Raw genomic sequence first — 13,828 nt, 5'->3', positions numbered from 1 at the left:
TTTTCGTTCACCTTCCATCCATGTGACCTTAGAAAAGCCAGTACTAACTCTGTATGAGACTTGGCAGTTTGAAAGCTTGAAGCTTGTATCAGAATGTCGTCTAGGTACAGAGCTACCGAGATTCCCCGCGGTCTTAGTACCGCCAGAAGAGCACCCAGAACCTTTGTGAAGATTCTTGGAGCTGTAGCCAATCCGAATGGAAGAGCTACAAACTGGTAATGCCTGTCTGGGAAGGCAAACCTTAGATACCGGTAATGATCTTTGTGAATCGGTATGTGAAGGTAAGCATCCTTTAAATCCACTGTGGTCATGTACTGACCCTTTTGGATCATGGGTAAAATTGTCCGAATAGTCTCCATTTTGAACGATGGAACTCTTAGGAATTTGTTTAGGATCTTTAAATCCAGGATTGGTCTGAAAGTTCCCTCTTTTTTGGGAACCACAAACAGATTTGAGTAAAACCCTTGTCCCTGTTCCGACCGTGGAACTGGATGGATTACTCCCATTAACAAAAGTTCTTTGTTTGGTTTGTTGACAACCTTGACAGATGAAATCTCTCTCTTGGAGGAGAGTATTTGAAGTCCAGAAGGTATCCCTGAGATATTATCTCTAGCGCCCAGGGGTCCTGGACGTCTCTTGCCCAAGCCTGGGCGAAGAGAGAAAGTCTGCCCCCCACTAGATCTGATCCCGGATCGGGGGCCCTCAATTCATGCTGTTTTAGGGGCAGCAGCAGGTTTCCTGGCCTGCTTGCCCTTGTTCCAAGACTGGTTAGGTCTCCAGCTTTGTCTGTAGCGAGCAACAGATCCTTCTTGTTTTGGAGCAGTGGAAGTTGATGCTGCTCCTGCTTTGAAATTCCGAAAGGAACGAAAATTAGACTGTCTAGCCTTAGGTTTGGCTCTGTCTTGGGGCAGGGCGTGGCCCTTACCTCCTGTAATGTCAGCGATAATTTCTTTCAAACCGGGCCCAAATAAGGTCTGCCCTTTGAAAGGTATATTAAGTAATTTGGACTTAGAAGTTACATCAGCTGACCAGGATTTTAGCCACAGTGCTCTGCGCGCCTGAATGGCGAATCTGGAATTTTTAGCCGTAAGTTTAGTTAAATGTACTACGGCTTCCGAAATGAATGAATTAGCTAGCTTAAGGATTCTAAGCCTGTCCGTAATGTCGTCCAGAGTAGCTGAACTAAGGTTGTCTTCCAGAGACTCAATCCAGAATGCCGCTGCAGCCGTGACCGGCGCAATGCATGCAAGGGGTTGCAATATAAAACCTTGTTGAACAAACATTTTCTTAAGGTAACCCTCTAACTTTTTATCCATTGGATCTGAAAAGGCACAGCTATCCTCCACCGGGATAGTGGTACGCTTAGCTAAAGTAGAAACTGCTCCCTCCACCTTAGGGACCGTTTTGCCATAAGTCCCGTGTGGTGGTGTCTATTGGAAACATCTTTCTAAATATCGGAGGGGGTGAGAACGGCACACCGGGTCTATCCCACTCCTTAGTAATAATTTCAGTTAGTCTCTTAGGTATAGGAAAAACGTCTGTTTGGATCAGAACCGTCAGCCGCAGAATGAAGCTCTCCATCCTCATGTTCTGCAAGTTGTGACGCAGTATCTGACATGGCCCTAGCATTATCAGCGCACTCTGTTCTCACCCCAGAGTGATCACGCTTGCCTCTTAGCTCTGGTAATTTAGCCAAAACCTCAGTCATAACAGTAGCCATATCTTGTAATGTTATTTGTAATGGCCGCCCAGATGTACTGGGCGCCACAATATCGCGCACCTCCCGAGCGGGAGATGCAGGTACTGTCACGTGAGGCGAGTTAGTCGGCATAACTCTCCCCTCGTTGTTTGGTGAAATTTGTTCAATTTGTACAGATTGACTTTTATTTAAAGTAGCATCAATACAGTTAGTACATAAATTTCTATTGGGCTCCACTTTGGCGTTAGCACAAATAGTACAGGTCTCATCCTCTGAATCAGACATGTTTAACACACTAGCAACTAAACTTGCAACTTGGAAATATTATTCAAGTAAAATACAATGAAAAACGTACTGTGCCTAAGAAGCACAGAAAGATATATGACAGTTGAAATCAATAAACTGAAAAGGTTACAGCATCAAACTTTGTAAAAACAAAACACAATTTTAGCAAAGGCTTGTTCCCATTAGCAAAGAATAACTAACCCTGATGGCATAAAAAAGTTAAAGAATAAACGTTTTTTTTTATCACAGTCAACTACAATCTCACAGCTCTGTTGTGAAGATTACTTCCCTCAAACAAGCTTTGAAGACCCCTGCGTTCTGTAAGATGAACCGGAACATGCAGGAAAAAACAATGAGCTTCTGACTGAAATTTTTGATGCGTAGCAAAAGCGCCAAAAAAAGGCCCCTCCCCCTCCCACACAACAGTGAGAGAGATCAGTAAACTGTCAGAATTAGATCAAGCAACTGCCAAGTGGAAAAATAGTGCCCAAACATTTTATTCACCCAGTACCTCAGAAAATGAAAACGATTTTACATTCCAGCAAAAACGTTTAACATAAATTAAGAGTTATTAAAAAGCCTGTTGCTTGCAAATAGGCTAAAGTCTTATATACACAGTGTAATTCCAGTGAAGTACCATTCCCCAGAATACTCAAATGTAAAATATACATACATGATATTATATTGGTATGGCAGGATTTTCTCATCAATTCCATTGTCAGAAAATAAAAGCTGCTACATACCTCTTTGCAGATTAATCTGCCCGCTGTCCCCTGATCTGAAGTTTACCTCTCCTCAGATGGCCGAGAAACAGCAATATGATCTTAACTACTCCGGCTAAAATCATAGAAAAAACTCTGGTAGATTCTTCTTCAAATTCTACCAGAGAAGGAATAACACACTCCGGTGCTATTAAAAATAACAAACTTTTGATTGAAGAAATAAAACTAAATAAAATCACCATAGTCCTCTCACACATCCTATCTAGTCGTTGGGTGCAAGAGAATGACTGGGAGTGACGTAGAGGGGAGGAGCTATATGCAGCTCTGCTGGGTGAATCCTCTTGCACTTCCTGTTGGGGAGGAGTAATATCCCAGAAGTAATGATGACCCGTGGACTGATCACACTTAACAGAAGAAATTATGTTATATAATAAAGTTCTATCTATGTTCCAGGTCAGGAAACATTGTGTAGATTCAGATATATTGCATCCAATATGGATTCGTGCATTTGATCAATTGCTTGCCTCTGATCTCTGTTGACACGGGCTAATGCCCTGTCTATGTGTCTATGGACATCTTTTCTCATATTGTTGACCGCTTTTGTTAATTTTTTTGTTGCCAGCAAATTTTCCAGAAGTAATTCTTCCGTACGGCTATACCGATGTTGTTCTTCCAGTTGAGGAGCTTGAGTCTGGGCTGCCTGCTCATCCACAATGGGGGCATGGTCTTCTGTTGATGTTTGGTCAACGATGACAGATGACGATGGTGAAAAGCATGTTGCTTGAATATTTTCAACAGGACTTCCCTCTACACAAAGAACAGGTGAATGCAGTTTACAGCTATGGCTTCCACCTGCAGAAATGCCGCGTAGTTCTGAAATCGATGAAACAGTAATCAAATATTATTTTGTTGTATGAAAAACAATGTATTTGTAGACATGTTGTACAGACATAGAAAGACTCTCGCTAAAATATTTCTTCCATAATATCTAAGAAAAATACAGCAACAGACTATCCACAAACTTTTATTATACATTATTCGCTCAAATATATTTTAATATCCAGGATGGACCGATTTTATCTCTCTGTCAAATCTAAATAAAAGTTATATTCAATTAAAGGGATACTAACCCCACATCTTTTCTTTCATGATTATGATAGAACATGCAATTTTATGCCACTTTCTAAATTACTCCTATTATTATCAATTTTTCTTTGTTCTCATGTTATCTTGATTAGAAAAAGCATTAATAAAAGGTTAGGACCCGGACCATTTTTAGTTCAGCACCTTGGTAGAGCTTGCTGATTGGTTTGCTACATTTAGCCACAAATCAGAAAGTGCTACCCAGGTGCTGAACAATAAATGGTCCGGCTCTAAAGCTTATAGTACTGCTTTTTCAAATCAAGATAGCATGAGAACAAAGACAAATTGATAGTAGGAGTAAATTAGAAAGGTGCTTAAAATATCATGCTCTATCTGAATCATGAAAGAATTTTTTTTTATTTAGTATCCCTTTAATAAATTTATTTGTATAAAAATTGCGTTATAAATCATTTGTAGCTGATTATTTTTGATATAGTAAAGGCTTAATTACATAAAATGTCAAGATAATTTTTGCCTGTCTTGTTTGTTTACATTTTCAGTTTGTTATAACTTACGTGGAGGAGTAGTGGGCATCTCTCCACTTCCGAAGGCTGCTACTGGTGGGATCCGAATCCGAGTTACTAACGCTGTTAAATCTAGAATAAAATCAGCACAAGCCAAGGTATACTAAATTATAGATAATAAGTTTGTGTGAAGACATCAATATTTATTTGGATTTTTAATTTTTTTTTTTTAAATTGTAAAGCATTAAAAAAAAAATTTTTAAATGAAAAGGTGAATAGTGTGCCATACATTTAGCAGAGAATGGTCAGCTGATAGTCGCAACAAGTGGATGGCCGGCAGAATCCTTATCAGGCTGATGAAAGTCATTATATTAAAATCGCGATACAATGGATAATTAAACAAATATTTGACTTTCAATATTTTGAAAGAGCAGGAAATATAAAGCAGCATTATAAATGTATAGTCCTATCATAACATTTGTTTTGTTGTCTTCTTATTATTGTTATTTTATAAATAAAGAATGTAAGCAAGCACTATGCCACTATGCATAGGTTGGAAAGAAAAAAAAAACAAACGTGGACCAGGCTTACATTATTGATTTCTAAAACAAGGATAATATTAGAAAACAAAGAAAAATTGATTATCAGATACTGTAATTAAGTAGGTTCATTTGCTGTTCTAGCAGATTCTAGTATGAAATCATGAAAGAAAAATGTTTGGTTCATTATATCTTGAAGCACAACACTTGATCATGGAAAGTAACTTTCCAATAAAAAGGTAACAGGGCTAGTGAACTGGGACAGGATACATTTTGAATGTAATACTCTGTGCGAAAAATCGAATCTTCAATACATCTATTTTTTTCTAAAACCTATGTTTGTATTTCTTATTTAGGTACTTACCAGAACTAGGCTGAGGCGTGCTTGGGGCTGATCGCCCTGCAGATTTTTTTCGGTGATCTGGAAAACATCAAGGATAAGAGACAGGTAAGTGTAACACGTGTATTAGTGAACAATAGTTATTAGTGATGGGCTAGGGAACTGGGACAGGGTACTACTATTTGAATGTAATACTCTGGGAGTAGAAATCTATTCTTCAATCCATTTTTTTTATTCTACAACCTACTTTGTATTACTTATTTAGATACTTACCAGAAATAGGCTGATCAGTGCTTGGGGCTGATGATCGCCCTGCAGATTTTTTTCGGTGATCTGGAAAACATAAAGGATAAGAGACAGGTAAGTCTAACACGTGTATTAGTGAACAATAGTTATTAGTGATGGGCTAGGGAACTGGGACAGGGTACTACTATTTGAATGTAATACTCTGGGAGTAGAAATCTAATCTTCAATCCATTTTTTTTTATTCTACAACCTACTTTGTATTACTTATTTAGATACTTACCAGAAATAGGCTGATCAGTGCTTGGGGCTGATGATCGCCCTGCAGATTTTTTTCGGTGATCTGGAAAACATAAAGGATAAGAGACAGGTAAGTCTAACACGTGTATTAGTGAACAATAGTTATTAGTGATGGGCTAGGGAACTGGGACAGGGTACTACTATTTGAATGTAATACTCTGGGAGTAGAAATCTAATCTTCAATCCATTTTTTTTATTCTACAACCTACTTTGTATTACTTATTTAGATACTTACCAGAACTAGGCTGATCAGTGCTTGGGGCTGATGATCGCCCTGCAGATTTTTTTCGGTGATCTGGAAAACATAAAGGATAAGAGACAGGTAAGTCTAACATGTGTATTAGTGAACAATAGTTATTAGTGATGGGCTAGGGAACTGGGACAGGGTACTACTATTTGAATGTAATACTCTGGGAGTAGAAATCTAATCTTCAATCCATTTTTTTTATTCTAAAACCTACTTTGTATTCCTTATTTAGGTACTTACCAGAACTTTGCTGAGACGTGCTTGGGGCTGATGATCGGCCTGCAGAGTATTTTCGTTGATCTGGAAAACATCAAGGATAAGAGACAGGTAACACGTGTATTAGTGGACAAAAGTTGTTAGTGATGAGTGAATCATAATGTAAATATAAACCTATACAGGCCAGGTAGTGAAATATATATAGAAAATATTGTCAACAGACCCTAATAGGCATTTAAGGTCATGGTTGATTTTTTATATTGTAAATTTTTGAAGTCACATTACAGAAAAAAGGATGCAATGGCCACAGCGTATAAAATTCAGGTATTGGTGAGGTAGGGAAAGAAAAAAAAAAGGGCCTTGGGAGGGAAAGAGAAGAAAGATAACATGAGGAAAAAGGATATAGAGGAACAACAAATGAAGGGGCATAGGGGAGTGAGGGGAACACAAAAGAAGGGCCATGGTGAGGGAGAAGGATGATATATATATATAATTATTATTTATATAGCGCCTTTCTCACAGTGGTACTCAAAGTCTTGAAGGTCATTTTCAGCGCTCGCTCTCAAAATTTAAAAAAATCGGCTGTTGGATAGTTATAGTTGTTACTTATTATTAAGAAATGTAATGGTACTCATTTGAGCGACATCAAAAGGATTAAGGGCTGAGTTGGCCCTGCTGGGATTTGAACATTTGTATCTTTGAACAGGCTTTTGTAGTCATGGCATTTTGACAATCAAGCTACCTCACAAGACTTATAAAAAGTGTGATTTTGATTCTCTCATATACAACTATGCCAGATGCATTCATATTCCATCTTTCACATTCACAATTCACATACACTAGCAATGTATGTGGATGATGGAAATTGAGTTTTGAAATATGTTTATGTAACTATATATGCTGCCTAGAATGCAACTCCTGTCATACATGATTTTTTGCCCTTACAGATATGGGTCTTTCTTTATTTGTTTAAAAAAAAAAAAAAAAAAAAAGGGAAATTGTAATAGCTAAAGGATAAATCTATTGTCTTGTATTCCACTTTATTCCATTTTTTTTGGTTTTTATTTCCACACCCATGCAAAGTAATCAAAGTAATCGTATATATAATTTTACTCACCATCTCTCTTTTCCCTGACAGATTTGTCTCTCCTACTTGAGCTTCCTTCTCCAGTGACACTTCCTTCTCCAGTGACAACAGCCTCTTCAAGAAGCTTGTCCCGCATCTCCATCTCCCAACGGTTAAAACGCACTCTCTTTGTGGAGTGCATCAATGACATTTTCTTTTTTACAATGGCCCTGCAATCATAATACCTATAAATAAAATAAAAACATATTTTTGGTTATTGATAAACTATACTGACTTTATTTGAAAATAAGGATTTATTACATTTTGCATCAGATACATCCAAAGAATACCAGCGGAGCTATTGGAAAGGAATGACAGTGCCTGACCTTTACCATGGATTTTTTTTGTTGTAAAAAGTTATATTATAGAGATGGATAGATTAATAGAAATATATATATATAAATTCACAGGTTATTGTTGTTTTATATGAATGTAAAATTTAGTTATGTAACAAATAAATTGGGGGTTTTTTGGTAAAGTTAGTACAGTAGTCTTTGATTATCTGTTATACATTGAAATGGACTATAAAGTGAAAATAAAGTTTTCTGATTCTGAATCAGCTAGATCAGAATCAGATAATTGGAAAGTTAAGGGGACATGAAAAGAAAACAAAATATTTTGCCTGATTCAGATAGAGGATATCATTTTCCAAACATTTAGCATTTACTTTGATTTTCTAATTAATTTCATTCTCTTGGTATCATTTATTGAAGGAGCAGCAATGCACGAATAATTTCTAACAAATCACCTGGTTGAGCCAATCAAAATTGAAATATATGTATATGCACTGTGCAGCCACCAATCAACAGCGAGAAAATAGCTTCTCTGCTGCTCCAAAGCTTGCCTAGAAAAAATATTTCAACAAATGATAAGAGAAGGAAGATAATCAAATAATATACGTTATTTTGAAAGTTATTTAATTAAAATTTTATTATCTATATGAATCGTGGAAGAAAGTTCAAGAAACATTGATTCATGTCGTTTTAAATATATACATTTAATAATTTAATTCATTTATATACATTTTATTTACAGTCTTTTTATGTAATAACTTCGTGAGCATGTGCAGAAGCTCACAGGGTATACATATAGGGCATATTTATCAAGGTCTGGCGGACCTGATCCAACATAGCGGATCAGGTCCGACAGACCTCGCTGAATACGGCGAGCAATACGCTCGACCTATTCAGCATTGCACCAGCAGCTCACAAGAGCCGCTGGTGCAACGCCGCCCCCTGCATACTCGCGGACTATAGGACGCCAGTAGGGGGGTGTTAATCAACTCGATCGGGTTGTGTTGTTGCGAGTTTTGTCCGCCTGCTCAGAGCAGGTGGACAGGTTATGGAGCAGCGGTCTTTGTGACCGCTGCTCATAACTGCTGTTTCTGGTGAGCCTGCAGGCTCGCCAGAAACACGGGGCATCAAGCTCCATTCGGAGCTTGATACAACATATGACCCATAGTCTGTGATTGGATGATATCTGTCACATATACAGGTGACCATAAACAAATATAATTGGTATAAAAATAATTGTATAGATTTTAATGAAGTGGTAGAATTGCATTGTATTTTTATTAGCTATAGCTACTTCTTAATTATGTTATTTATTAAACAGCATGAGCGGTCCTTTAACAATAAGATATTTATATTATAAGGACAGGTATGTTTAGCTGATGCTGTCATGCACATACTAGAGAGTGAGACTGCAGCATGAGCGGTCCTCTAACAATAAGATATTTATATTATAAGGGACAGGTATGTTTGTCTGATGCAGTCATGCACATAACAAGAGAGTGAGACTGCAGCATGAGAAAAAACATACCTGGACTTAAAAAATAATACAACCAACGCTGAATGTGCAGTGGAGAGTATAGAAAACTGCACGAGAAAAGCATGAGGACGGTGCTGCTCAAAGTGAATTTGATAATAAATTGATAAGTATAATTTTTTTTATAAATGAATATTTAAAGGCACACTGAAGACAAATTTTTAATTTCATGATTCGGGTAGAGCATAGAATTTTAATAAAATGTAATACTATTATTTTTTTTTATTAATATTTAGTCAGTCTCCTTGGAGCTTGATTTGAAAAAGAAGGAATGTAAATAATTGTTAAGCTTAAAGGGACATGAAAGCCAATTTTTTTATTTCTTAATTTAGAAAGAGAATGTCATTTTAAACAACTTTCTAATTTACTTCTATTATCTAATTTGCTTCATTCTCTTGATATCACTTGCTGAAAAGCAGATCTAGATATGTTCAGTAGCTGCTGATTGGTTGCTGCACCTAAAGGCCTTGTGTGATTGGCTCACACATGTGCATTGCTATTTATTCAACAAAGGATATCTAAAGAATTTAGCAAATTAGATAATAGAAAGTAAATTGGAAAGTTGTTTAAAATTGCATGCCCTATCTGAATCATGAAAGTTTAATTTTAAATAGACTGTCCCTTTAAGAAATGGAACAATTTTTGGTTCAGCATCTTGGATAGCGATTGCTGATTGGTGGCAACATTTAGCCAACAATCATCAAGCAGTACCCAGGTACTGACCCAAGGATGGGCTGGCTCATAGGCTTACATTCATTCTTTTTCCAATAAAGAGATAGTTACCAAGGGGTTAATTTATCAAGCTCAATACGGGGCTTCATGCCCCTGAGGCTCGCAGGAAAAGTTATGAAGCAGCTGTCATTTATCGATGTGCGGCGGACATGATACGCTACATCGTATCATTTCCCCCTCGCACATTAATACATTGACCCCCAAGAGAACACAGAAAATTTGATAATAGGAGTAAATTAGAAACTTGATAAAAATAAATATTGATGCTCTATCGGAATCGAAAAATAAATAATTTGGGTTAAGTGTCCCTTTAAGTTTCAATCTGCCTTTGTGCCCCATAAAGTGGATTAAAGTTTATCCCTTGCCTTTATTTATAATCATGAGAAGTAAAATATATATAATCCCAAAAAAAGAATATATTTGGTATTTTTTGGGCAACAGTTTCCATCTTTAATTCTGTATATATTATAAAAAAGGCCTTAAATGGATAATTAATAAAATAGTAAACACAAAAATTTATTTCAAGATAGAGATGAAAATTTAAACAATTATATAATTTAAGAGTAAGTCATTAATTCTTCATTCACATGGAATCTTTATTTGAAAGCAGGAATGAGCATTTTTTAGGTGCAGAATTGGTTTAATAAATGTTGCCAGTTGCCACCAATCTCAAAAGCTCGCCAGGGGGTACTAAAACAAAAAATGGGACGGCTATGTCCTGTCCTTAAATTATCAAGCTACAATTTCAAATGAAGATAAGAGAAAAAAGACTAATTAATAATAAAATAGGAGTCATTAGAAAGTTGATTAACAAATAAATGCTCTAGCAGAATCATGAAATATATTTTCAGAGTTTACTATCCCTGGCTTTAAGCTTGACTTACATTCCTGCTTTTTCAAATAAAGATGCCATGACAATGAAAAATAATATTAAATTGAATGTATTTCTTTAGTTTACACATTTTGGCCTGTGTAGTATGTACACACAGGCTAACTAGAGTTAGTTAATTTTTACTATAAAAGAAAATTGTTTTTGAAAACTTACCGGTGCTTGACACAGGCGGCTGTACGCTCCACTCCCCCAACTGCGAAGACAGCATAGCAAACAGTGTCCCATGCCGCTTGCTTGGCCGACGAGGAAACACTTGATGAAAATAAAATGTGCCTGACTTTGAGCACAGCTGACACTAGGCACCAATTTTCATCGGCTGTAAAAATTGGCCCTCTGTGCCTTGGTGATGTAGCAGCACGCTCTTCAATAGCATCAGACTCAGAGGAACTTGTTGTAAGTGGCCTCCTCCGCTTACTAATATGTTTTTTGGCACTGGTGTGCTCACCATGCCTCTCCTTGTCCCTACCTAGCCTAGTAGTACTAGTACTACCAACTAGGTCCTTAAACTGCCTAATCCTATCCCTATGATGAATCCGACGCCTAGATTCCTTACCTCTATCACTATCCCTATTACCTTCTCCACGGTCCCTATCCCTACCTCTAGTACTACTCTCCCTAGCTACACTGTCGCTATCTCTAATGTCCCCCTATCACCTCCATGAACAATAGCAATTTCAGACATTCTCTCCAACAATCTGCTCTCTGTCTTCAGTCTTCAACTCACAAAAAAATTTAAGAATAAGATATGTTACATGGGTGTGGCTATAGTGTGCAGACTGCAGGAGTGATGCAAGCATAATTAGGCTGCATGATTGGCTGCACACTGCACACACAGTATAAATAATTAATTATAAAGATAGTGTTTAAAAACTTTAAAATAAAATAAATGACATATTACAATTACAAATACATTTATTATTGTTGTTAATATATTACAGTCATTTAAAAGTGGAATACAATATACATTTCATTTAGGAATAATATTTGATATGATTAAATAATATCAAATTGATTAGAAAAACAAATCGAATGTATCAGAAATAATCGAACCGTATCGTATACGAAATTACAAAACGTAAGAAATTAATATTCGGACCAAATTTAAATTCGGAACGAAATTACGTATCGGTCCGAAATAACGTATCTGACCGAAATTACGTATCGGTCCGAAATTCGAATTGCGGTTACGAATGCATCCGAAAGAACGAATTAACGAAACTACGAACGGTACCGAAACGAATAGAAGGCATTACCGAATTGATTTGACCGAACCGAGCCGAAAAAATAAAAAAACGAATCGAAACGAAACGAAACGAAACAGATTTTTAGACCGCGCACATGTCTAGTTGCAGCCAACACCATGTATTCAGCTTCACATGAAGACAAAGCTACTGTGGGCTGTTTCTTTGATTTCCATGCAATCAGTAGACCATTCTTTGTTAGACTAAAGCAGTATCCAGTCATACTCCTCCTATCATTCACATCAGAGGCCCAATCAGCATCACTATATGACACGAGTTTCAAGTTTTCACTAAATTTTTTGTAGCACAGCTCATAGTCAATAGTACTCTTTAAGTACCTCATCACATGCTTAGCTGTGGTTAGATGTTGTTCTGTTGGCTCTGATAAGTATTGTGACAGTTTACTGATCACCCAGCTTAAATCCGGCCTTGTACAGGTCATAACATACAGTGAACTACCTACTATCTCTCGATATTTTCTTGCATCTACAGGATCATTGTGATAATTTTGGTCTAGTTTTTGCTCACATGGTGTCGATCTGGGTTTACAATTTGTCATTCTAAACTTCTCCAGAATCTTTGATATGTATCTCTTTTGATTCACCTTTACCAAACCATCACTTTGTTCAAAATCAATACCTAGGAAATGTTTGATCCTTTCAAGATCTTTCATCTCAAATTTTGCTGTAAGCATTTTCTTCATGTCATTGAGTACTGTTTCTTCATTGGCACCGATAATTAGATCATCAACCCATATTAACAGTATCACTCTATCATGTCCAAATTGTTTGACATATACACAGTGGTCTGCTGGATTTTGTTCAAACCCATTCTCATTTAAATAATCATGCAACATCTTGTTCCAATTTCTACCTGATTGTTTTAGACCATATTCAATTGTTCAATTTTAAAACTCATTTTGTTTGCACTTTACCTCAAATCCTACAGATTGTTCCACATAAATGTCACAATCAGTTGGGGCATGTAAGTAGGCTGTTTTCACATCCATCTGGTAAAGAAGTAAATCATAATGTGCTGCTAGTTGCATAAAAATACGTACTGATGTAATATTTGCAGTTGGAGAAAAAACTTCCTTGTAATCAATTCCCTTTACTTGACTATAACCTTAAGCAACATATCTGGCTTTGTATGTTTCTGATCCATCAACATTGTTTTTAAATGCATATACCCATCGACCCCCTACTGAACGTTTACCTTCTGGTAAAATGGTGAAAGTGAATGTGTCATTCTCTCTCAGTGAATCCATTTTCTCTGCCATAGCATTAAACCAATTATGTGACTGAGGTGAGCTCATAGCATCTTTAAAGGCTTGTGGTACATCAAACACTCTGTAACAATAATCAATGTTTGTTAGTATCTAATCATCACATTCAAAATCTGAAACATAGAGGCATATTTATCAAGCTCCGTATGGAGCTTGATGCCCTGTGTTTCTGGCGAGGCCTTCAGGCTCGCCGGAACACAAGTTATGAAGCAACGGTCTAAAGACCACTGCTCCATAACCTTTCCGCTTGCTCTGAGGAAGCGGACAGACATCTGCAGAAATCAACCGGATCAAATACGACACCCCCTGCTAGCAGCCGATTGGCCGCAAATCTGCAGGGGGCGGTATTGCACCAGCAGTTCACCAGAACTGCTGGTGCAATGATAAATGCAGAGAGCGTATGCTGTCGGCATTTTTCGATGTGCAGCGGACATGATCCACAATATCGGATCATGTCCGCTCGCACCTTCTTAAATAGGCCCCATAGTCTTCCAAGTATTGAGTTTATCTGTTTCTTTAGGGTAATG

The 13,828-nt window shown here is 37.1% G+C and overlaps 1 protein-coding gene and 2 long non-coding RNA genes across 3 annotated transcripts; 1 reads left to right on the top strand and 2 right to left on the bottom strand.

Annotated features, from left to right (window-relative positions):
• Positions 1-3,409: 3,409 nt before the first annotated feature.
• Positions 3,410-5,290, top strand: LOC128648094 (uncharacterized). Its single transcript, XR_008400509.1, has 3 exons — positions 3,410-3,528; positions 4,350-4,471; positions 5,209-5,290. It is a non-coding gene; the product is annotated as an uncharacterized LOC128648094 (long non-coding RNA).
• LOC128648092 (uncharacterized) lies at positions 3,546-5,526 on the bottom strand. The gene is made up of 4 exons (XR_008400508.1): positions 5,466-5,526; positions 5,217-5,273; positions 4,365-4,445; positions 3,546-3,579 (listed from the first exon to the last, which is right to left on the bottom strand). It is a non-coding gene; the product is annotated as an uncharacterized LOC128648092 (long non-coding RNA).
• Positions 5,527-11,993: 6,467 nt separating this feature from the next.
• Positions 11,994-12,872, bottom strand: LOC128647369 (uncharacterized). The gene has a single exon (XM_053700154.1). The coding sequence runs from the start codon at positions 12,870-12,872 to the stop codon at positions 11,994-11,996; it is 879 nt and encodes a 292-aa protein (XP_053556129.1).
• Between the last annotated feature and the right edge of the window lie 956 nt (positions 12,873-13,828).

This window comes from Bombina bombina, chromosome 2 (assembly GCF_027579735.1).
Source record: "Bombina bombina isolate aBomBom1 chromosome 2, aBomBom1.pri, whole genome shotgun sequence".
In the NCBI taxonomy this organism is placed as follows: domain Eukaryota; kingdom Metazoa; phylum Chordata; class Amphibia; order Anura; family Bombinatoridae; genus Bombina; species Bombina bombina.
Note: the sequence above shows the minus strand (reverse complement) of the source record. Positions and strands in the feature narration are given on the sequence as shown.